Below are 26294 nucleotides of genomic sequence, written 5' to 3' on the forward strand. Positions count from 1 at the left end.
TGAACATGATATTGGGTAATCCTCACCTTGTGGTGATCCTCACCTTTGATGAGGTCTACTTTGAGGTTTCTGGCCTGGGGAAGGGTTGCCCTCTAACAGGTGGTCATCAAAGGTGCCTTCTCCTCTGCCCACGCCAGAGTCTCACTCCAGGAAAAGGTCTGAAAGACCTCTGTCTCCACCGTTTGGGACAAGGGACCATCTTTTTCCTGCACTAACTTTCTCTGAAAGTACATAGAAATCACACAAACCTATGATCCTACTTTGTAGATATATGGTATGGCATATCAACTGAATTATAATCTCAAGTCTAAAAAACAATCACTCTTATCACATACTTGTACTACCTTACCTCTTGATGATGACCTCTTTGTACTTCTTCACGTGTGACCTCATAAACAAAGCATGGAGGTATTGATGGCAATCCAGGTAATATCTGGCCGTGGCAAGGGGACCAGACCCATAGACTGGAGGTGTCCTCTTCACCTCGGGGACAGGGGACTTTGTTGGTCTTCCAGACAATCTCACCTTCTTCACCTTAGCTGGTGTAACAGCCAATCTCACCTTCTTCACCTTAGCTGGTGTAACAGCCAATCTCACCTTGTTCACCTTAGCTGGTGTAACAGACAATCTCACCTTCTTCACCTTAGCTGATGTAACAGCCAATCTCACCTCCTTCACCTTAGCTGGTGTAACAGCCAATCTCACCTTCTTCACCTTAGCTGATGTAACAGCCAATGTCCTTCTTGCACTTCTTCTGGGTCTTGGTTCTTAGTGTGGCCACGCACGGCCGGCACAGAAATGACGTTTTTGATGGAGACACAGGATCCAGTGGTCTGGCAGTAGGAGGACTAGTCAGGGACAAAACACTTGTCCTCCTCTGCCTTTAACTCATTCCAAACTACAACCTACATATTTATTCTCAGACATATTGTCCTCACAACTGTCTGTCTCTCCCTATCTCTCAATACTGTATGTATGTGTGTGTGTCTATATAGTAAATGCTATATATATTATATGGTTATATATTGATAATTATATATTATATTTATATAAATGACGGTAGTGTGTATATATATATAAATATAATGTGTAAAACTAGCAGTGTAAATGTTAAAACAATAAATGTTATAGAATAAGAGTTTACTGAAAATAATTAGTAATTAAGTGAATAATGGAACAAATGTAGTGAATGTGTCTGTTTGTAAATGAAACCTAGGCTATACAAGTATTGTAATATGTAAAAGAAACATATCTTTCTAGGATTTATCTTTCCTGGTTGTTATTTCTCAAAATCTTTGGACAGAAAATGTGCCAAGTCAATAAAGTTATGCGCCAAATTTTGAGTTTACTTACGCCTGTAATCAGTAGATTTTGTGATTTGATTAGACCATGAGTATTTGGACACCTAGGCCTACGTCATTGGATATTCAATTGACACATGCGCATTCGCTCTCAGTTTCCACCTCCGAGAAACAGAAAGGAGCGGAAAGTCTGGGTTTTTATTTGATTAACGTTTATTGAAAAAGTATGGTTTTCAGAAGAAGAAAAAAAAGCTAATTATTTAGAACATCAGCGAAGAACACTGCATCCCAGCTACGGTACAGAATAGCATTGTTGAGGACCTCTGAACCATTTTTGATGCATTTATGACACACTACAGTGATCCCCTCAGGTTTCATCTTACAAATAAGCAAATAAATGTGGATGAAGATGGGACTTGCTTAACAACTCTGCAGTATTTGAGGAATGCATTAGAAGCATAAGCTCTGAGTGGATGCTGGAGCGTTACCGTGTGAAAGAATTGGGCATGGCCCGGCCAATTGAAGTACCACTGAGCAACATTGAAGGTTATAAAACAAGGTGATTTCAATACAGCTACATGGTCCCCAGGGTATATGAATATAAAGAGACATGAGACAAAACAATGGACCTGTAGAATGGAATAAGTTAGAAGACGTCTATGATTCATTTCATTTGTCAGTTCTTCCAGCTAATGTGATATGTTTAGATGACATAACATTTGAGGACACATACTGTAATTTAGCTGGCCATCTTTTCCCCTCCCTTTCTGGCTGTCCTCCCCCTTCCCTTCTAAGTTCAAGGTGGTTTATTTGTCATATACATGGAGTTAACAGTACAATGAAATGCTGACTAGCAGGTTAACCTCTTGACAACAACAATAGAACAAGTCAGTAGCTAAGTTAATATAAAGAGTAATACAATAGTAATAAACCCTGCATTCATAACTATCCTTAACATACCTGGGGTGTTTCTGGGATAGAGGGTTGATGTAAAAGTCAATATAATCAGCAATACAGTAAGATTCTGAGACACAATCACTTACTATTGGTCAGCCGTAGGGAACCGCCAACGTCTCAGGAGATATGTATTTTAGTCAGTAAGTAAAACTGCCTAGGCCTTGGAGAATCTGCCCCAAAAAAGATAGACCATCTGTTTATCTGTAATGTACTTATCCTCATATAGTTTACTCACTATCTCCTTGAATAATCTTTCTGTTTTCCGGTTGTGTTGAGTGGGACGATGGAACATAGTGTCTACCATTATCCTATTGTCTATTGGCTTCAAGAAGATATTCACTTTATCCATTACAACAATCTGAGCCCCCTTATCTGCTGGTTTAATCACTATATTCTGATTGCCGTTCAATGTTTCTAGAGCTTGATTTTTGAAAAATGTGTAAGGTTAAGCTGATATACAGGTCGGGTTCTGAATTGTGAAAGGAAGCCACATCCCAACGTATAACAGTCTGTATAGTTTCTGACACTGACTCCAACTGAGGTTCCCAATGTGAGGGGTTTGGAAATAGTATATGAGGAAAATGTGTTTCATGATCAAAATGATCTAATAACTTCAATCTTCTATGATGGAAGTGTAGATTCCTCCGGAGCTTCCCGCAGTCCACCTGTTTAGGAGTTGGTATGAAAGTCAGTCCTCTTTCTAGAACCTCACTCTCGGCTTGGTTGAGCCCAATGGGACATTGTTGGTCAAGACCTCAAATCGGTTGTGAAGTAGTATGGACATATAGATGGAACAAGGTCACTAAACTGGTGGTTAGACAGGGTAGATCCAAGAGCAGGCCTCTGCTGTCATCTAGAGGGCGTTTCTCTGTACTGCTTGACACATGGAGACTCAATGGAGGCACAGTGCAAGTGCTCAAAGTAAGGCCCAAACAATTGTTTGTCAGGCTGGGATCTATAAAGCAGTATGTTCTTCAATTAGATGCCAACTAATATTCATACAGGGACAATAGGTGGGGCAGGAGGAAGAATGGTGTTTCTGATTTTCAGAGGTATTCCCCTTTTTTTTTTAAAGCTTCAGATTGAGATTGTTGTTATTCTCCTATATGTTTTTCTTCAGTGAGCCTCTCTGGATTCTCCAAGGGGAAAACTCCCTCTATTCTCCACTAGAGACTTGTAGCTCCATGCTTTTGCTGGGAATTGTCCACTGTTGGTATTGATTTATTTGGTCCCAAAAATACCACAAAAAAGTGTATGTGTCTAGTTTTACCTGAGTCCCCAGTTAGAATCCATGTGATTCATTTAAAAGTTTCTAAAAAGATTAAAAGTACATTTTAAAAATGCGCTCCTGACGTTTCACCACAATAGGCTTCTTCAGACAATGGTACACAAAGTAGCCAAACAAAGCCAAAGGAGAGTGATGAGCAGCAGCAGCATCATCAAACCAGTTAGCTCCGTGTGCAGAGCCTACCCACCCTTCCACAAGCACCGCCAGGATAATGGCTCCACAGCCCCCTCCACCTCCGACTGTTCCTGACTATCTTGGAACAGATGTGCCAGCCCAGATTAGCCTAGAATTCTACCGTAGCCGCAGGTTTTCTGTCCAAAAACCTTCATTTAATAGCAACTGGTTCATAAGAAGAGAGTGTTTAGAATACTCGCTTACTGAAGATGCTGCATTGCTGAAAGTTCTGCGTGGGGTCCATCTATTGAGAGATGGCTAACTAGTCTGTATTTTCCACTGATTCATATGGATGTCAGTGCATACATTGGCTGTAAAAGTGGGTAAAAACAGAAAAGCATATAACTGTAGCTATGTGGTCTTTACTTGGGTGTGTTTCAGCAGGGTGAGGTCAGAGAGATGCTTCCAAGTCAGTATTTTTCTGAAATCATAAAATCCTTTACACAATCTGATGGGATGAATGTTCAACCCCATTTAAATGACCATAAAGTCTATATAGTACCTTTAAGTTAAGACGTCACAGATCTGTTCATGGCAAAGCAGTTCAATTAATGATATTAATTGATTCTTAAAGAATATAACTTATAAATCATGAGCCTCATCTTGAGGAGTCTCCTGTGACAGTATTCATAAAGAGTAGGAGTACTGATCTGGGATCAGTTTTTCCTTTTAGATCATAATGAATAAGATTAAATGGACAGGGGGGACCTGATCCTAGATCAGCACTCCTCCTCTGGGAAACTGCATGTATGAAACCGAACACATAGTCGTAGTCTAGTTAAAGCAGGTGTTTACTGCCATCTAGTGGAAGATACCAATAAAACACTTTATTATCAGGGTGGGGAGACTGTTGAGCTGAAACAGAAAGTAAAGTTGTTCTTTTGTACAGGATCCATTTTAAGACGACTGAGCAGAAAACGCTATATGGAGAGCACAAAAAAATAAAGTGAGTATTTCTAAGTATTTCTGAACAATAATCTATTCTAATGGACAGAGTAAGAGAATGAATACCTGGAATGAGATATTACTAGTTAGTAGAACTGCTGCTTGAGCTTAGTTGCTGACAGACAGCAGTTTTCAAAGTGTTATCACATGTTATCAGTCAAACGTCTGGTAAAGATGGTGGAGGAGCTTTTAAATGATAGGGTTTTATGTTTATCTCAGGGTTTCTCAATCATTTTGTTCTTGCCCAGCATTTACACACCTGATTCAACTAATCATCAGATAATTTAAGACAGTTTAATATTTGAGGCATACAAATGAACATTCTCAAATTAAAACCTTTTGGATTTGTAGGCCTGTTTACAATTATTAAAGGTCTACAGTAAATCATATTTTGGAGGAAAAAAACACAGCTAAAACTGGTTTAGAGTAAATTATATGTTTATCAAAAATAATGTAAGAGAAATGTCTTGAAGAAGGACTATAAGAAAAAAAAACTGAAGCAAGATTCGGTACAATGCCATGAGTTACTGCTGTGGCATGCAACTAACTGTTAGCGCCACCCTCTGGTAACTGTTGTAAAGGGGTGACACCTTGAAGCGTTCCCTGAAGTCTAAACGCCTCTGGGTTTCGAACTCTGTCTCAGTGCCCTGCTACAGTGGTACTGTTCGTTTTGCATGGCCCGGTGCTACGGGTGAGTGGACATTTAATTTAAGGACCAATGGAATGGTCTAAAACGTGCAAAATCTGCTCACCCGGGGAGCCGGCCAATGCAAAACTAATTTACCCAGTCACCGTTATAACTTCATTTCCTTATTTGAAATTGAAAGTAACTTTGTAGCCTACGCAGTTACAAAATGTCTGTTCAAACTGTGGTGCATATGGAACATTAGAACAGTGGTGGAAAAAGTAGTCAATTCTCATACTTGAGTAAAATTAAAGATTCCTTAATAGAAAATGACTAATGTAAATGTGAAAGGCACCAGTAAAATACTACTTGAGTAGAAGTCTAAAAGTATTTGATTTTAAATATACTTAAGTATCAAAAGTAAATGTAATTGCTAAAATATACTTAAGTATCAAGAGTAAAAGTAAAGTAGGAATAATTAAAATTAAAATTCCTTAAATTAAGCAAACCAGACGGCACAATTTTCTTGTTATTTTCATTTATGGATAGCCAGGGTCACTTTCCAACACTCAGACATAATTTTTATCATTTACAAAGGAAGCATGTGTTTAGTGAGTCTGCCAGATCAGAGGCAGTAGGGATGACCAGCGATGCTCTCTTGATAAGTGCGAATTGGACCATTTTCTGAATGTAAGGAGTACTTTTGGGTGTCAGGGAAAATGTATGGAGTAAAAAGTACATCATTTTCTTTATGAATGTAGTGAAGTAAAAGTAAAAGTTGTTAAAAATATAAATAGTAAAGTACAGATACTTTAAAGTAATTTTACTTATGTACTTTACACCACTGCATAAGAAGATGGATAAATGTGTTGATTTTGAAAGAAAGACGGGCAGATTCTGCTAGGTAGGCTACGAACTATTATAAAGTTAGGTCGTCATCACAGTAGGTTTTAGCTACAGTATGATGACTTACCAACCTGATGGTCTCCATTGGAAATGTTGTGAAAAATGTTGTACACTCAGTGTATTAAAATATGTAACATAAACAACAAATGATATGCTCAGATACACAAAATACATCTGGTTTCAGATCTAGAAGATTCTCCTCTTCAATAGTAATATCATCAATTCTGACCAGTAACTTACCTGGGGTCAAAGGTCCCTGATTTATCACTAAAATGTATAGGATGATCCATAGATATGTCACTCTTCATGGACAGATGACTGGGTACTGGAGAGACTGATCTCAGAGTTTGGTTGGAGATTCTGAAAAACATAATAAATCACCATGAAACTAAATGTTAAGCTATATCAAAATTATATTTCAATAGATAAAATACATTACATAAAGCATTCAAATATATGCCATTACATAAAGCAACAAACATAAAATATATCAAAATTATATTTCAAAAGATAAAAAATATTACGTTGAAAGTCACATATGCATCGTTTTTCAAAACATAGTGAACCTGGAGGCAAAAAGTGAACCCCACATTCTAACTAAATGTTGTTTATTAGCACTCAAATCTATCAATGGCATTTTCGGCACAATTTGGTGAAAGCCCCAAAGCGTTCAGAAAGCCTCTGTTTCCCATCACTAGTGGACACCCCCATGAGTGTCTTTCAGAACCCCTCCTAAAACCACCTGTTTCGTTTTGGTTGTTGTTAATGACTCTTTGTTAGGTCCTTCTTCTGTTTGAGAGACAATGTTTTATTTCTTGTTGAGGAACGTAACAATGTTCATGTGATTAAATTAAATCACCCGACTGTCTGTTAGTAAATGTTTTATTTCTAAGAGATCATGAGTAAAAGAGAACAATTGACATTCTAGAATGAGTTGTCACTGTGTTCACCACAACCAACATGCTGCATCTCTGTTTAGGGGTCAGTGCTCTAAAATGAGTCTCTCTGGGGAGAGAGAGGAGGGGGGCCCTGCCTCTAAAATGCGTCTCTCTGTGGAACATGACACCAAAGCTAAGAGGTGAGATAACAATTTTATGAAGAATTTGTTAAGTTTATTTCTAAAATAAATAGCTATATTAAGAGCTATCGTAAATCGCTCTGGATAAGAGCATCTACTAAATCAGGAGTTCTCAATCCGGGGTCAGCGGAGGTACTGCAGGGGTTCCGCGGCAACCTGACTGTACTTGTTGCAATGTAAAACATTTGATAGAATTTTCACATGACACGACCACTTTGCCTACTCTTCATTATTGCCTAATATAATGGAATGCATATTTATTTAACCAATTCTGATGGTTGTTACAAGCGGAATTTTGACAATATTACTGTTATACCAACACACTCTTCACACCCGTTTAACAACTCTAAATAGCTTTGGCATCGTAGGCATCAAGTCCCTTGTCAATAATGTTGCCTACAACGTTGCATACAATGTTCATTTTCATCGAACACATATTTCGCCCTAGATGCCTTCAATTGCCCAATTTATAGCCATGGCCAATTTAGGATTCTTTTTTAACAATGTGATGTTGCGCTCCAAAGGGATAACTTGAAATAACATGATGTAGGTAATTAAATAATCAAAAGAAAAACGTGTTTATTATACACTTAGAAAAGAAGGTTCCTTATATAACCAAAAAGGCTTCTATCACTTCCTTAATATATGGAACCACTAAAAGTTAGATATATTTTTGGGTTCAGTGAAGAAGAACCTCTAGAGTTCTGATCAACAAAAGGTAATTGTTTTGACGATGTGAACCCAGCAGCCCTCCAGTGGTCAGATCAAGTCCACCCGTTTTCTCCAGCACCCGGCCCGGGATTCGAACCAGCCACCTTTCTGCCATAGGTCCAACTCCTGCCACAGCTCCAACTCCTTCGCCGCTGGGTGAATACCTGAGTTAACCTTCAGAAAAATAAGCATGAGTTAATATGCCAAAATGAAGACAACATGCTATGTAGACATTAATGGTATCACTTATACATAATTATTATACATAAATCATTGCCAAAAGCACAAGACATACTGTTGCATGTAGGTCTATATTATTTATGGATTGATCATATATATTATTTTTAACTACTGCAAAGCAATTACAAGTGGCGCAGGAACCACTGACTCACTGCATTATTCTATAGTATTATCAAGACACCTGCTGTTAACTCTTAACTGGTTAGGACAGCTCATGAGGTGTCCTAAATATCTGCCGTCTAGGTGGGACTAGAGGCTTCATGCATAGCTTTAATTTATACCCATAAGAGTAGGACTAAAATGTCTTTATTCTCAGCACTTATACGACCAATTTTCTACTCTGAGACACTTTGTGGATATGGGCCCAGATCTCAAAATATTGTTATAAAAAAACTTAGAATATTTGTTTTACATATACAAATAAATAAATGAATATTACTAATGTAAGCCACTGTAAAGACTCGGTTTAGTTTATTGTGTTGCACTGCTCATGTCCGCGTTCTGGAACTGCCCGTGTCCCGGTACAGAACTGTCCGTGTCCACGTACGGTGTGGCGCCAAGGATATTGTCCAGTTAGGCGCAGAGTGGGCTGAGGTGATCTTGGGGAACAACGACGCAGTTCGATACAGTGTTGAGATGCCGGAGTTCATTGTTTAGTTTGCTTTTTGGTCAGGGACAGTATGAGTGTAGCCAGAACCTTTTCACTCGCTATCCTTGTTTCATTTTGTGGTTCACCGGATTCGTCATCATCCTGGAGACGAGGGACAGACGGACTACCTGCTAGTTAGCCAAGCTAGTCGGTACAGCTAGCTAAGCTAGCTACTCTACCAGCAGCATCCTAGTTATCCTAGCTACCACTATATCATCACCGGCTGCCTGCATTTCTTGTGAACCGATGGAGCTCCATGGTTGTTTCTTCCACCTGTTAAATACCGTGGAGGGCTTCTCCCTCTCTCGTTGATGGATGCTGGCTACGCTTCCTCTGTCTGGTTCTCCTCTCTTCACTAGATGGACGGTAACTTTAGTGTTTAACCCCTCTGTGTCCAAGGACCGAACTTTTGAATATTATTTTCGGGGCGCCTCAACTGGGCCCCATTACATTTTTTACGCTTTTTTTTCCTGATAAAAACTAGTTAAATGCATCCGCCATGGATCCCAGTTTCATAATATTACCTTATGTCCCTTGTGATGAAGTAATCGCATACAAAAACAGGCCTTATTTCAGGGCATTTTTCACCCTAACAACAACTATTAATTCTATTGAGCTCCGTGGCACCGACTCGCCTTCCGAACGTTCTATTCCCAGCCCATTGTTCTGCATCACAATGCCAGCTTCACTATTGTTATCAATGAGACCTGCCTGCGTTAACCCTGTAGGTTTACCTAAGGTAACTGATTATTAACAAGGTTAGGGCTACTTGGTGAGCGTTAACCCTGTAGGTTTACCTCAGGTAACTTATTATTAACAAGGTTACGGCTACTTTGTGAGCACGCTCACTGTTAACCTGAGTACACGTTGTGGCGAGCCACAGTCTAAGAAGTGATAGCCATCAAACATTAAACATTTTTCTGGTCATGGTTAACCATATTTATGTACAATCTAAACAAAACGCATGTCCCTGTCCTCTTTTTCAAGATGTGGCCGATTTAAACAGCCAGAAGACATTTATAAATTTAGAAATAACAATTTTTTTGACGACTTGTAGTTTCTAAATGGCTGCTGGGTAATTTGATATGCATCGAAATCTTCGTTCATAGGCATCAAATTGAGTGAATGCTGCGCAGGTTCACTGAGTTGCAAACCAAATGGATATAATGGGGTGATTGTTGTCTAATCGGGTGGTCTAGCTAATGGATTTGTAGATCTGACGCAGTTGCTACCTCAGATTATGAGCCTAGCAGGTGTCGTGAATGAGGTATGTAGTACTAACAGACGGCCACAGGGAGGAGCAAGAGAGCTATAAACCCATACTGTGTTTTGCCATAAAAACCCTAAACCTAACAATCAATCAAATCTATTTATAAAGCCCTTTTTACACCAGCAGATGTCACAAAGTGCTATACAGAAACTCTTACCCTACTTATAACCTATTATAGCCGTAACAAGGCAGAACACTTGATAAACAAGCCACATTAGTTTTATTTTTCAAATGTGGTTTGAACTGGGTGACCTAGTAACTTCTATGTGAAAGTCCAGCAATTGTCGTGGGATAGGTGGGGCAGGTTTGAAACTGATCTAAGGAATTAACAAGAAAAATAAACTTTATTTCTCAACTGCCACACCAATGTCTGTACGTGAATTAATAACTTTTAATTGCTAAATATTTCCAATAGATGGCAGCATAACACAATGAAGCATCAGTTATAGGCTACAAGCAACAATATGATTAACATAAAATATAATGAAACCAAAGAATATATGTCCCATGATTTTCTAAAATGGTCACTCATTACTTTAGTTAGCTATATATCTCGTATTACGCCTGTGTTGCTTTTGGAAGAGCAATTAAATAGTGACTATAGCAGGTGTTGAACCCCAGGTAAATAATCACTAGTCAGATGCGCTAACCTCAACCCTAGTATACACGCATTTTAAAACATGATCTTAATATCTTATATTGGGAGTAAACAACCTCGGAATAGAAAAGACAAGAGTGCGTCTTCCAGCCCACCAATAAATTACATCATGCAACCCTCCCGGTTAGCAAATGTACCTCAACATGCCCCTCGCTTGCGCTAGAAGGCAGAGTGCTCGCTGCTGGTTGATGAATCTGACAATGAATGTACTAGGAAAATACGTTTTTCTCGACCAGAGGTGACTAAATTAATGTTCAGGCTTATTGATAATCGTTATAGTAATGAAGTATAATTTCAAAACATGAGCATAAAAACAGCTAATAATAAACATGAATCATCATTATATTACTTCACACTAATGTGTTAAATGCTTTTTCAGTCGTTCCTCTTGCGTTAGCAGTGTGGAAAGGGACAGTAAAAAGCGTGTGCAGGAGTTTTCCTGTGAGGGGGAGTGGTGGTGTATCCAGGGAGGAAACTAAACTGATCTTCTGAAATGTCATTCATGGTCTTATGATACCATCTATTGGAATTATTTACAACTGCAGTAGTACTGAATAAAGTATATCCTTACTAAAGAAGTAATTCATTTTACCACTTACAACCATAAAATAACCATTTATAGCATAACACAATGAAACTGACATAAACCAAAAACAACATACATTTAGTTAACTATATATATATTTTTAAAAACTATTTATTTAGATGGGTGACATTATCTGCCAAAGTAACACCACTGTAGATAAATAAGAGCTCTCCAGTAGGTGTATAAAAAATAAAAAATAAACGATTTATTTAGATGGGTGACATTATCTGCCAAAGTAACACCTCGATTGAGCGTTCTTTTTGATTATTATTACTGTGTAAAACCTAGCAGTACTACTTATTTCTCTGTGAGTGAGGCAGATATATTATTACTGTGTAAAACCTAGCAGTACTACTTATTTCTCTGAGCGTGAGACAGATATATATATATATATTATTACTGTGTAAAACCTAGCAGTACTACTTATTTCTCTGAGAGTGAGGCAGATATATATTATTACTGTGTAAAACCTAGCAGTACTACTTATTTCTCTGAGAGTGAGGCAGATATATAGCATTTTGCAAAAAAACATGATTATTTGTCTCTCTGAAATGAAACCATCAAGTGATAGATTTTAAACAAATACATGTCTTTCATTGAACAATCTCATACTATGATTAGCTAGTGAAAAAACACACCAATCTATTTCATTATTTCTTTAAACAATAAAAGCTAATTTACCAACATTTCTGAAAATGGACATATAGCGTTTTGGAATGAAACTCTTCATATGTTTCCCCATCTGAGCTCAGAGTAGATGAGAGATGTAATGTTTGTCTCTGTTGTGTTGAAGTCCAATCAAGCAGGAGAGACCAGCCTCCCCTGTACCCAGCTGTGTGTCCATGAAGAGTGACAAGTCTATGGAACCTCCTATATACTTCAGAGAGGGAGACTTTTCTACTGAACAAAGGTAAGAAGAACTCATGGGTCATGGTCAGTGAGTTAAACAACACCGTCTCTAGTCATATCTCCTCTCCAATTTTCCCATTTATTTTTGTTGTTTTCATAATCAATAGGCTAATCTTTTTTTCAATTTTCATAGTCCTAAAACAATATTAAACAAACACAACATTCCCTCCCTGTGTGTGTGTGTGTGTGTGTGTGTGTGTGTGTGTGTGTGTGTGTGTGTGTGTGTGTGTGTGTGTGTGTGTGTGTGTGTGTGTGTGTGTGTGTGCACTCCTTGGATGTTTTGTCCACAGAAACCAACAGGAGAGATCAGAGTCAGAGATTCTCAGTGGTCAGTCTTCCCAGAGTCATCAAACAGATCTGGCCTCCATATTCAGTGTATGTGGTCCTGTTTTGTACATTTGCTTTTGTTTACCTCAAGTAAAGTTGATCTGTCAATCATTCATTAATGTGTTAATGAGAAAGCATTTCTTCTCTTGCTTAACTGATTTACTTTTTTTATTTCAGTTGCTTGAAGAGAATATGATGACATTTGTGAAGAACGAGCTGAACAGGTTCAAGAGGATTCTTAGTCCAGAATTCCCAGAAGGCTTTGGGAGTCAGAAGCAGAATAAGGAAGTGGTGGATGCTGAAGATGAGAAGCAGGAGAGCAGTGCCAGAGAGGGGGCTCTGAAGATCACACTGCACATCCTGAGGAAAATGAACCAGAAGGAGCTTGCTGACACACTGGAGAAAAGTAAGAGCTGTCTGCCTCATGTTGAATGCTGTTTTATAAAAAACATTTAAAAGCTGTAGCTAAAGTACAGCTAAAGTAGCTGTGTAACTGTTTGATAATGTATTAACTAACTATTTCAGTGTCTCTGTGCGTCTCCCAAAAGGTTGTAAGGCTTTTGGATCAAGAAACGGACAGAGCCTCAGGTTAATAGCCAGGTCTTTATTCAGAGAATTCTGTCATTACAATTTCAGAGTCCATCTTTTATACACACACGTCATACAAAAATCCCACCCCACTTTAGGCGGGCTGTATTTTTCCACTGTACACATCTTGTAAGCTCACACCTGGGTTTAGCTCATGTGATTTTCCTCTGCCATCAGGTCACACATACACATACACACACACACACACATACACACACACACACACACACACACACATTCTTATCATAGTCTACTCCTTGCTCGGGCAGGCTGCATTTTTTTAGTTATCGCCGTTCTCACAATATCCTGCAACATGTTTCATACTCTCTTCCAAGCCTAACGGTTTCTCCCCTCCCTAAATTGGGAGGGCTATTTCCTTATCTTGGTTTCTCAGTTGTCACAAGTTGTCTAGCCTAACAGTTCTCCTTCTTCTTTGTTGTCTGGCCTAACTCCTACTCACATTGCTAAATAGTAACACAATGTCATAATCTTAACTTGCCCTATGCTCACACATTACTAGGTAGTAGTCTTATGATTCTAACACATTTCACAAAGTGGAGTGTAATAATTAGTCATTACCAAATTATTCTATCAGTAACTCAATGATATTGTAGCAGCCTTAACACAACACCTATTGACCTCATCAAGTAGCAGCAGGGATGTGTTGTGGTGATTAATTAGACAGAGAGAAGAGGAGGGACAGAGAGAGACCGAGAGAAAAACAGAGATCGAGATAGACAACATTAATGACACCATCAGTAATACCGAATAATAATAATAATACTAATAATAATAATATAGTCAGTCAATCCAGTGTGGAATGCATAATGAAAATATTTACACATTAATACAGTCAGTTCATAACACAGTCCTACAATACTGTAGGCATTAAAATATATCTAATATTAATATTTTCTGTGTTATTTCTTCATTCAGATGAGCTTGCTGTGATTTGCCAACGTGAACTCAAATCTAATCTAAAGAAGAAGTTTCAATGTGTATTTGAGGGGATCGCTAAACAAGGAAACCCAACACTTCTCAATAGGATCTACACAGAGCTCTACATCACAGAGGGTGGAAAAGGAGAGGTCAATAATGAACATGAGCTGAGACAGATTGAGACAACAACCAGGAAACAAGCAAGACCAGAGACTGCAGTCAAATGTAACGACATCTTCAAACCCTTAACTGGACAAGAAAAACTTATCAGAACTGTGCTGACAAAGGGAGTCGCTGGCATTGGAAAAACAGTCTCTGTGCAGAAGTTCATTCTGGACTGGGCTGAAGGAAATGCAAATCAGGATGTCCAATTTGTATTTTCATTCCCTTTTCGGGAGCTGAATTTGATGAACGGGGATGAACACACTTTGATTGAACTTCTCAGTCACTTCTCAATGGAAACCAAAGAATCAAGAATCTCCAACTACGACAAGTACAAAGTTCTGTTCATCTTTGATGGTCTGGATGAGTGCCGACTGCCCCTAGACTTCCAGAAGAACAGGATTTGTTGTGACGTCACAGAGTCAACCTCAGTGGATGTTCTGCTGACAAATCTCATCAAGGGAAATCTGCTTCCCTCTGCTCTCCTCTGGATAACTACCCGACCTGCAGCAGCCAATAAGATCCCTTCAGTGTGTGTTGACCAGGTGACAGAGGTACGAGGGTTCAATGACCCACAGAAGGAGGAGTACTTCAGGAAGAGATTCAATGATGAGGACATGGCCAGCAGAATCATCTCACACATAAAGACTTCAAGGAGCCTCCACATCATGTGCCACATTCCAGTCTTCTGTTGGATTTCTGCAATAGTCCTTGAACCCATGTTGAAACATAAGAGAGAAGAGATGCCCAAGACTCTGACTGAGATGTACACACACCTTGTGGAGTTTCATACCAAACAGAAGAATGAAAAGTATCTTGGGAAAGAAGAGACAGGTCCACACTGGAATAAAGAGAGCATTCTGTCACTGGGAAAACTGGCTTTTCAACAGCTTCTGAATGGCAATCTGATTTTCTATGAAGAAGACCTGAAAGAGGCTGGCATTGATGTCAATGAAGCCTCAGTGTACTCAGGATTGTGCACACAGCTCTTTAAAGAGGAATGTGTGCTGTACCAGGACAAGGTGTACTGCTTCGTTCATCTGAGCATTCAGGAGTTTCTGGCTGCTGTATATGTGTTCCTCTCATTCATCAACAACAATGAGAATCTAATGGCCGAACCGCAAGTTACTGAAGTTACTGTCTACAAGAGTGCTGTGGATAAAGCCTTACAAAGTGAGACGGGAAACCTGGACCTTTTCCTCCGCTTCCTTCTGGGCCTCTCACTGGAGTCCAATCAGAAGCACTTACGAGGTCTACTGACAAAGACAAGAAGCAGCTCACAGAGCCATGAAGAAACAGTCAAGTACATCAAGGAGAAGATCAGGGAGAATCCCTCTCCAGAGAGGTGCATCAATCTGTTCCACTCTCTGAATGAACTGAATGACCATTCTCTAGTGGAGGAGATCCAAAGCTACCTGAGATCAGGAAGTCTCTCAGAAGCCAATCTGTCACCTGCACAGTGGTCAGCTCTGGTCTTTGTGTTGCTGACTTCAGAAAAGGAGCTGGATGTGTTTGACCTGAAGAAATACTCCAGATCAGAGGAAGGTCTTCTGCGGCTGCTGCCAGTGGTCAAAGCCTCCAGAGCTGCTCTGTGAGTACATAAAATGACATTTAAGTACTAATCATCAGGAAGAAATATTCAGTTTAGAGAAAGGCTGTATTATTGAATAACATATTGAATCATTGCATTGGTGTTCACATTATCCATACAATTCTAGGAGACGGAAGATGAATCTATATGTTGTTTGGGAGAATAAACCAGATGCATCTACCATTGTCCTTCTACGCTACTGGTGTTAAATTAACAGTGTATTCGTGAAATCATGATGATCTCTTTGCAGGCTGTCAGGCTGTGGAGTTACAGAGGAAGGCTGTGATTCTCTGGTCTCAGCTCTGAAGTCAAACCCCTCACACCTGAGAGAGCTGCATCTGAGTAACAATGACCTGAAGGATTCAAGAGTTACGCTGTTCTCTGCTGGACTGGGGAATCCCCACTGTAAACTGGAGACTCTGAGGTCAGTATTCCTGTAGTTGGTCAACATGTGTCCACACCATACGTGTTTGGACAGTGCAGCTTACAGTTTTACATTTGGTGCTATGCTCCAGCATTTTGGATTTGAGATAGAATGTTTCATATTGGGCAACAGAACAGAATGTCACCTTTTATTTGAGGTTAATGGTGAGAGGTTAGTATGTTTTGTTGTAGCCTCTGTAACTCTCTCACTCATTATTATTCATGATTCATTCATGATTGTTCTTAGTCATGGCAGTCACAGGCTTGATGTAGGCATTGCTTTCAAAGAATATGGGACCAAAATACTATACTTTTGACTTCTTTAATAAACTGTAAGTTAATTGGTCAGAATACTTATGACTTCTTGAAAAATGGGGACTAGATACATAAAGGGCTTTTATTTTTCTAAATGGAAAACAGACTATAAAAATACCCTCAAATTAAAGGTGACATTATATACTGTCACCTCATATGAAACATTTGATCTCAATTCCAAAATGCTGGAGTATACAGCCAAATTTAAAATGTTAGCTACACTGTCAAAATAGATATGCTTTGTACTGTATACTCAATACAATCTAAATCTGATACCTCACTGTCTGTCTTTTGACTGATACTACTTTTTAAACTGCTCTGGTCAGTTACTCAAATATTCGTACTATACATGTTTCTCTCTACAAGCAATATTATGATAATTTCTAATAATGAAACACTCATTAATTTATTAATAGATATGGCAGGTTTTAGGACACTGATATATCTGAATATGTTAAAAAAAATATACTGCCACTATTATCACCACCAAAGAATAGCAGTGTGGTTTTAATATGATTTAACTCTTTGCAGGCTGTCAGGCTGTCTCGTCACAGAGGAAGGCTGTGCTTCTCTGGTCTCAGCTCTGAAGTCAAACCCCTCACACCTGAGAGAGCTGGATCTGAGTAACAATGACCTGAAGGATTCAGGAGTGAAGCTGCTCTCTGCTGGACTGGGGAATCCACACTGTAAACTGGAGACTCTGAGGTCAGTATTCCTGTAGTTGGTCAAGAAGTGATAACTGTTCACCAGATCCACATGTGTTTACCAGGCACACATAGTCCACACCATATGTGTTTGGACAGTGAAGCTTACAGTTTTAAATTTGGTGCTATGCTCCAGCAATTTAGATTTGAGATAAAACGTTTCATATTAGGTGACAGTACAGAATGTCACCTTTTATTTGATGTTAATGGTGAGAGGTTAGCATGTTTTGTTGTAGCCTCTGTAACTTTCTCATTCATTATTATTCATGATTCATTCATTATTTTTCTTCATCATGGCGTCATTAGGATAATTTGGTAGTGTTTAGAAACATGTTATCTACTCACTTAGACAGAAGATTAATCCGGTCATCATCCACCATTCAGTTACTATTGTGTAAAACATAACACAAAACACAACCAAAACAAACTGCAAATGCGAGTTTGGGAACAAATACTAAACTTCTGACTACTTTATTACACTATTAGTGAATTGGTCAGAATACTTATGACTTCTTCAAATAGGGGGACTAGATACATAAAGTGCTTTAATTTTTCTAAATGGTGAAACAGATATGTATGAAAATTCCCTCAAATAAAAGGTGACATTATATACTTTCACCTCATATGAAACATTTGATCTCAAATCCACAATGCTGGAGTACAGAGCCACATTTAAAATGGTAGCTTCACTGTCAAAATAGATATAGTGTGGACTGTATACTCAATACTGTCACACCCTGGCTAATGGACTCTATTTGTTGAGCCAGAGTGTGTTTGTTCTATGTGGTTATGTCTATGTTGGGGGTTCTAGTTAGTCTGTTTCTATGTTTGACTGAGTGACTCCCAATCAGAGGCAACGAGTGTCAGCTGTGTGTTGGTTGTCTCTGATTGGGAGCCATATTTAACTGTCTGTGTTTCACTTTGTGTTTGTGGGTTTTTGTTCCGTGTTCGGTCAGTGTCACCGTGGACTTCACGAGTCGTGTATTTGTTTTGTTTAGTGTGCTTTTTATCGCTGTTGATAATAAAGATCACCATGTTCGTGCAACACGCTGCGTATTGGTCTACTTCGCTTCAAGACGATCGTGACAGAAAAACCCACCAAAACGGGACCAAGCAGTGTGAAGAGGAGAGAGGAAGGACCTGGGATCAGTGGAGTAGGAGTTTCGACTGGGCCCCGCTAAGTGAAGAGAAGAGGGGCTGGTCTATGGAGCAGTGGATTAAAAGTCTCGACTGGGCCAAGCCAAGTGAAGAGCAGAGAGGTTGGACTTGGAAGCAGTGGGGTGAGAGTCTGGCGAGAACTAGGGAGGCCTGGTCCACGGGGAGGAGAGAACCCCAGAAATTTTTTAAGGGGGGGCTCACGACGTGGACGACGGGGCAGCAGGAGGCCGCGATGGAGCGGTCCAGCGGGTGTGCAGAGGAGGCCGCCAGGTTAAGGGGGCCACTGGTCACAGAGGAGAGGGAAAGTGTGGAGGCACGGCGAGAGGTACTGGGGTGTGTTACCAGTCCGGTCCGGCCCGTTCCTGATCCCTGCGTAGGGCCAGTGGTGTGTGTCCCCAGTACGGTCCGGCCTGTTCCTGTTCCTCGCATCGAGCCTGTGGTGCGTGTCGTCAGCCCGGCCCGGCCTGTTCCTGCTTCCCGCACCGAGCCTACGGTGTGCGTCGCCCGGCCTGTTCCTGCTCCACGCACCAAACCTACGGTGTGCGTCGTCAGCCCGGCCCGGCCTGTTCCTGCCACTCGCACCAAACCTACGGTGTGCGTCGCCAGCCCGGCCCGGCCTGTTCCTGCTCCCTGCACCAAACCTACGGGGTGCGTCGCCAGCCCAGCCCGGCCTGTTCCTGCTCCACGCACCAAGCCTACGGTGTGCGTCGCCCGGCCTGTTCCTGCTCCACGCACCAAACCTACGGTGTGCGTCGTCAGCCCGGCCCGGCCTGTTCCTGCCACTCGCACCAAACCTACGGTGTGCGTCGCCAGCCCGGCCCGGCCTGTTCCTGCCACTCGCACCAAACCTACGGTGCGCGTCGCCAGCCCGGCCCGGCCTGTTCCTGCCACTCGCACCAAACAGACGGTGCGCGTCGCCAGCCCGGCCCGGCCTGTTCCTGCCACTCGCACCAAGCCAGGGGTGCGAGTCGCCAGCCCGGCCCGGCCTGTTCCTGCCACTCGCACCAAGCCAGGGGTGCGAGTCATCAGCCTGGTCCAGCCTGTTCCTGCCACTCGCACCAAGCCAGGGGTGCGAGTCGTCAGCCTGGTCCAGAACGTTCCTGCTACTCGCACCAAGCCAGGGGTGCGAGTCGTCAGTCCGGTGAGGCCCGTTCCGGCTCCACGCACCAAGCCAGGGGTGCGAGTCGTCAGTCCGGTGAGGCCCGTTCCGGCTCCACGCACAAAGCCAGGGGTGCGAGTCGTCAGCCCGGTCCGGCCCGTGGCTGCTCCACGCACCAGGCCAGGGGTGCGCATCGTCAGCCAGGTCCGGTCCTTTCCTGCCTCGCGCGCCAAGCCAGGGGTGCGCGTCGTCTGTCCGGCACAACCCGTGCCTGGGTCACCGGTGCCTAATCAGGTACCGGTCAACGGCTCCACAACGGAGCTGAAGCTAGCCGCTCCTGCTACGTCCAGGTCAGCTCCAGCCAGCGGGACCAGACCGGACCAGGGGCGCTATGGGGGGTTTATTGGAGGAGCCAGAACCGCCGCCGAGGAGGTATGCCCACCCAGCCCTCCCCTGTTTTGCGTTTTTGAGGCGCGGTCGCAGTCCGCGCCTTTAGGGGGGGGTACTGTCACACCCTGGCTAATGGACTCTATTTGTTGAGCCAGAGTGTGTTTGTTCTATGTGGTTATGTCTATGTTGGGGGTTCTAGTTAGTCTGTTTCTATGTTTGACTGAGTGACTCCCAATCAGAGGCAACGAGTGTCAGCTGTGTGCTGGTTGTCTCTGATTGGGAGCCATATTTAACTGTCTGTGTTTCACTTTGTGTTTGTGGGTTTTTGTTCCGTGTTCGGTCAGTGTCACCGTGGACTTCACGAGTCATGTATTTGTTTTGTTTAGTGTGCTTTTTATCGCTGTCGATAATAAAGATCACCATGTTCGTGCAACACGCTGCGTATTGGTCTACTTCGCTTCAAGACGATCGTGACAAATACAATCTAAATCTGATACCTCACTGTCTCTTTTGACTGATACTGCTTTTTAAACTGCTCTGGTCAGTCTACTCAAATATTCGTACTATAAATTTTTCTCTCTTCAAGCAATATTATGATAATGTCTAATAATGATACATTCATTTATGAATAGATAAGGCAGGTTTTAGGACACTGATATATCTGAAAATGTTGAAAAAATATAATGCCACTATTTCAAATCAAATCAAATCAAAGTGTATTTGATACATACACTTGTTTAGCAGATGTTATAGCGGGTGTAGCGAAATGCTTGTGCATCTAGCTCCAACAGTGCAGTAATATCTAACAAGTAATATCTAACAATTTTACAACATATACCTAAAACACACAAAACTAGTAAGGAATGGGATTTAAGAATATATACATATATGAACAAGCAATGACAGAGCGGCATGGACTAAGATACAGTAGAATATTATAGAATAGAATGCAGTATATACATATGAGATGAGTAGTGCAAGATATGTAAACATTATTAAAGTGACTAGTGTTCCATTTCTTAAAGTGGCCAGTGATTTCAATAGGCAGCAGCAGCCTCTAATCTGCTAGTGATGGCTATTTAACAGTCTGATGGCCTTGATATAGAAGCTGTTTTTCATTCTCTCGGTCCCAGCTTTGATGCACCTGTACTGACCTCGCCTTCTGGATGATAGCGGGGTGAACAGGCTTTGGCTCGGGTGGTTGATGTCCTTGATGATCTTTTTGGCCTTCCTGTGACATCGGGTGCTGTATGTGTCTTGGAGGGCGGGTAGTTTGCCCCCGGTAATGCGTTCGGCAGAACGCACCACCCTCTGGAGAGCCCTGCGGTTGTGGGCGGTGCAGTTGCCATACCAGGCGGTGATACAGCCCGACAGGATGCTCTCAATTGTGCATCTGTAAAAGTTTGTGAGGGTTTTAGGTGCTAAGCCGAATTTCTTCAGCCTCCTGAGGTTGAAGAGGCTCTGTTGCGCCTTCTTCACCACACTGTCTGCGTGGGTGGACCATTTCAGTTTGTCGGTGATGTGTACGCCAAGGAACTTGAAGCTTTCTACCTTCTCCACTGCGGTCACGTCGATGTGGATAGGGGGGTGCACCCTCTGCTGTTTCCTGAAGTCCACGATCATCTCCTTTGTTTTGTTGATGTTGAGTGAGAGTTTATTTTTACCTGGCACCACACTCCCAGAGTCCTCACCTCCTCCCTGTAGGCGGTCTCGTCATTGTTGGTAATCAAGCCAAGTACTGTTGTGTCGTCTGCAAACTTGATGATTGAGTTGGAGGCGTGCTTGGCCACGCAGTCATGGGTGAACAGGGAGTACAGGAGGGGGCTGTGCACACACCCTTGTGGGGCACCTGTGTTGAGGATCAGTGAAGTGGAGATGTTGTTTCCTACCTTCACCACCTGGGGGCGGCCCCTCAGGAAGTCCAGGACCCAGTTGCACAGGGCGGGGTTCAGACCCAGGGCCTCGAGTTTAATGATGAGCTTGGAGGGTACTATGGTGTTGAATGCTGAGCTATAGTCAATGAACAGCATTCTTACATAGGTATTCCTCTTGTCCAGATGGGATAGGGCAGTGTGCAGTGTGATGGCGATTGCATGGTCTGTGGATCTATTGGGGCGGTAAGCAAATTGAAGTGGGTCTAGGGTGACAGGTAAGGTAGAGGTGATATGATCCTTGACTAGTCTCTCAAAGCACTGCATGATGACAGAGGTGAGTGCTACGGGGCGATAGTCATTTAGTTCAGTTACCTTTGCTTTCTTGGGCACAGGAACAATGGTGGCCATCTTGAAGCATGTGGGAACAGCAGACTGGGAAAGGGAGAGATTGAATATGTCCGTAAACACACCAGCCAGCTGGTCTGCGCATGCTCTGAGGACGCAGCTAGGGATGCCGTCTGGGCCGGCAGTCTTGCGGGGGTTAACATGCTTAAATGTCTTAATCACGTCGGCCATAGAGAAGGAGAGGTCACAGTCCTTGGTAGTGGGCCTTGTCAGTGGCACTGTGTTATCCTCAAAGCGGGCGAAGAAGGTGTTTCGCTTGTCTGGAAGCGAGACGTCGGTGTCGGCGACGTGGCTGGTTTTCCTTTTGTAGTCTGTGATTGTCTGTAGACCCTGCCACATACGTCTCATGTCTGAGCCGTTGAATTGCGACTCCACTTTGTCTCTATACTGATGTTTTGCCAGTTTAATTGCCTTGCGGAGTGAGTAGCTACACTGTTTGTATTCTGCCATATTCCCAGTCACCTTGCCATGGTTGAATGCGGTGGTCCGCGCTTTCAGATTAGCGCGAATGCTGCCATCTATCCACGGTTTCTGGTTAGGGAAGGTTTTAATATTCACAGTGGGCACAACATCACCTATACACTTCCTGATAAACTCAGTCACCGTTTCAGTGTATTCGTTCAAATTATTTCCAGAAGCTACCCGGAACATATCCCAGTCCGCGTGATCAAAACAATCTTGAAGCGTGGATTCCGATTGGTCAGACCAGCGTTGAATAGTCCTTAGCACGGGTACTTCCTGTTTGAGATTCTGCATATAGGAAGGGGGAAGCAAAATGGAGTAGTGGTCAGATTTGCCGAAAGGAGGGCGGGGGAGGGCCTTATAACCATCCCTGAAGTTCGAATAGCAATGGTCGAGGATTTCGGCAGCGCGAGTACAACAGTTGATATGTTGATAGAACTTCGGCAGCCTAGTCCTCAAATTTGCTTTGTTAAAATCCCCGGCTACAATAAATGCAGCCTCAGGATATGTGGTTTCCAGTTTGCATAAGGTCCAGTGAAGTTCTTTGAGGGCCGTCGTGGTATCGGCTTGAGGGGGGATATACACGGCCGTGACTATAACCAAAGAAAATTATCTTGTGAGATAATAAGGTCGGCATTTGATTGTGAGGTATTCTAGGTCGGGTGAACAGAAGGACTCGAGTTCCTGTATGTTACTACAATTACACCATGAGTCGTTAATCATGAAACACACACCTCCGCCCTTCTGCTTCCCGGAGAGATATTTATTTCTGTCGGCGCGATGAACTGAGAACCCATCTGGCTGGACCGATTTCGACAGAATATCCCAAGAGAGCAGAAAGAAATCCTTGCCCGGAGTTCATCGAGCTTGTTTATCAAAGATCGAACATTAGCGAGTAATATACTCGGAAGCGGTGGGTGGTGTACGCGCCTCCTAAGTCGAACCAGCAGGCCACTCCGAGTGCCTCTCCTCCGCCGGCGATGTTTTGGGTCAGCCGCTGGAATCAGTTCAGTTGCCCTGGGGAGAGCAAACAAAGGATCTGCTTCGGGAAAGTTGTATTCCTGGTCGTAATGCTGGTGAGTTAACGCCACTCTGATATCCAATAGTTTTTCCCGGCAAAACACTTTCTGAGCTAATAATGTAAAAAATAGTACAAAAAAAATAATTACTGCAAAGTTTCCTAAGAGCTAGTCGCGAGGCCGCCATTATCGTCGGCGCCAGGTAAACAAAGCCACAAAAGACCAGCAGTGTGGTTTTAATACGATTTTACTCTTTGCAGGCTGTCAGGCTGTCTAGTCACAGAGGAAGGCTGTGCTTCTCTGGTCTCAGCTCTGAAGTCAAACCCCTCACACCTGAGAGAGCTGGACCTGAGCTACAATCACCCAGGAGACTCAGGAGTCAGACTGCTCTCTGCTGGACTGGAGGATCCACACTGCAGACTGGAGAAACTCAAGTATGTAGAGGGTTTATGTCAATGTTCATATCAGACATGTTGGAGTTATCAGGCTAGTTAAGACAAACATTCTTACCACGACTTGGACTAAGTTATATGCTGACTGTGTGTGTGTTGGTGTGTGTGTTTGTCCAGTGTCTGTGTGTGTGTGTGTCCAGTGTGTGTGTGTGTGTCCACACACACACTGGACAAACACACACAGGACACTCACACACACACACACACACGCACACACTCACATACTGGACCCACACACATACACACACACACAAACACACACACACTGGACAAACACACACACACACACAAACACACACACACACAGGACACAAACACACATTCAGGACACACACACACAAACACACACTGGACACAAACGCACACACACACACACACACACACACATTCTGGACCCACACATACACACACTGGACAAACACTAGACACACACTGGACACACACACACACACGCTGGACACACACACTGGATACACACACACACACACTGGACAAACACACACAGGACACTCACACACACACACACGCACACACACACACACTGGACCCACACACATACACATTCACACACTGGACACACACACACACACTGGAAAAACACACACACACACACACAAACTCACACACGCACAGGACACACACACACATACAGGACACACACACACACACACAAAGAAACACTCACTGGACTCAAACGCACACACACACACACACACACACACACACACACACATTGGATCCACACACACACACACTGGACAAACACTGGACACACACTGGACAAACACACACACACACTGGACACACACACACTGGACACACACTGGACACACACACACACACACTAGACACACACACACACACACAAACTGGACACACACACACTGGACACAAACGCACGCAAACACGAACACACACTGCACACACACACTGGACACACACACACACACACACTGGACACACAACCACACACTGGACACACACACACTGGACACAAATGCAAACACACACCAACACACAATGCACACACACACACTGGAGACACACACACATACAATGGACACTCACACACTCGACACACACACAGGACACACACACACACACTGGACACACACACACTGGACACACACACACACAGGACACACACACACACACTGGACCCACACACACACACACACACACTGGACACACACACACTGGACACAAACGCACACACACACACACACACACACACACACACACTGGACCCACAAAAACATACACTGGACACACACAATACACACACTGGACACACACACACACACTGGACACACACACACACACACACACACACTGGATACACACACACACACTGGACAAACACACACAGGACACTCACACACACACACACGCACACACACACACACTGATCCCACACACATACACACACATACACTGGACACACACAAACACACACTGGAAAAACACACACACACACACAAACTCACACACGCACAGGACACACACACACATACAGGACACACACAAACACACACTGGACACAAACGCACACACACACACACACACACACACACACTGGACCCACACGCACACACGCTGGACAAACACTTGACACACACTGGACAAACACACACACACACTGGACACACACACACACACACACACACTGGACACACACACACACACTAGACACACACACACACACACACTGGACACACACACACTGGACACAAACGCACACAAACACGAACACACACTGCACATACACACTGGACACACACACACACACACACTGGACACACAACAACAGACTGGACACACACACACTGGACACACACGCAAACACACACCAACACACAATGCACACACACACACACTGGAGACACACACACATACACTGGACACACACACATTCGACACACACACACACAGGACACACACACACGCTGGACCCACACACACACACACACACTGGACACACACACACTGGACACAAACGCACACGCACACACACACACACTGGACCCACAAACACACACACTGGACACACACACACACACTGGACAGACACACACAGGACACACACACA

General features: G+C 42.7%; 2 protein-coding genes and 1 long non-coding RNA gene across 3 annotated transcripts in view; all 3 read left to right on the top strand.

The window, feature by feature from the left end:
* Nucleotides 1-4584: 4584 nt before the first annotated feature.
* Nucleotides 4585-13080, top strand: LOC311126691 (uncharacterized protein; the record flags this gene model as incomplete). Its single annotated transcript, XM_084200685.1, has 5 exons — nt 4585-4666; nt 7176-7274; nt 12182-12298; nt 12588-12672; nt 12802-13080. The coding sequence occupies exons 2-5, from the start codon at nt 7192-7194 to the stop codon at nt 13078-13080; spliced, it is 564 nt and encodes a 187-aa protein (XP_084056811.1). The 5' UTR covers nt 4585-4666; nt 7176-7191.
* Nucleotides 13081-14460: 1380 nt separating this feature from the next.
* On the top strand, nt 14461-17363 carry LOC311126692 (NLR family CARD domain-containing protein 3-like; the record flags this gene model as incomplete). The annotated part of the gene is made up of 3 exons (XM_084200686.1): nt 14461-15904; nt 16155-16328; nt 17174-17363. The coding sequence occupies exons 1-3, from the start codon at nt 14559-14561 to the stop codon at nt 17361-17363; spliced, it is 1710 nt and encodes a 569-aa protein (XP_084056812.1). The 5' UTR covers nt 14461-14558.
* Nucleotides 17364-24013: 6650 nt separating this feature from the next.
* Nucleotides 24014-26294, top strand: part of LOC311126690 — an 8520-nt gene continuing 6239 nt past the window's right edge. The window contains exon 1 of the long non-coding RNA XR_014613060.1: nt 24014-24187. This is a non-coding gene — a long non-coding RNA (uncharacterized lncRNA). The remainder of the gene's footprint in view (nt 24188-26294) is intronic.

The sequence above is a fragment of the Coregonus lavaretus genome (genome assembly GCF_964263955.1).
Source record: "Coregonus lavaretus genome assembly, contig: HAP1_SCAFFOLD_2768, whole genome shotgun sequence".
In the NCBI taxonomy this organism is placed as follows: Eukaryota; Metazoa; Chordata; class Actinopteri; order Salmoniformes; family Salmonidae; genus Coregonus; species Coregonus lavaretus.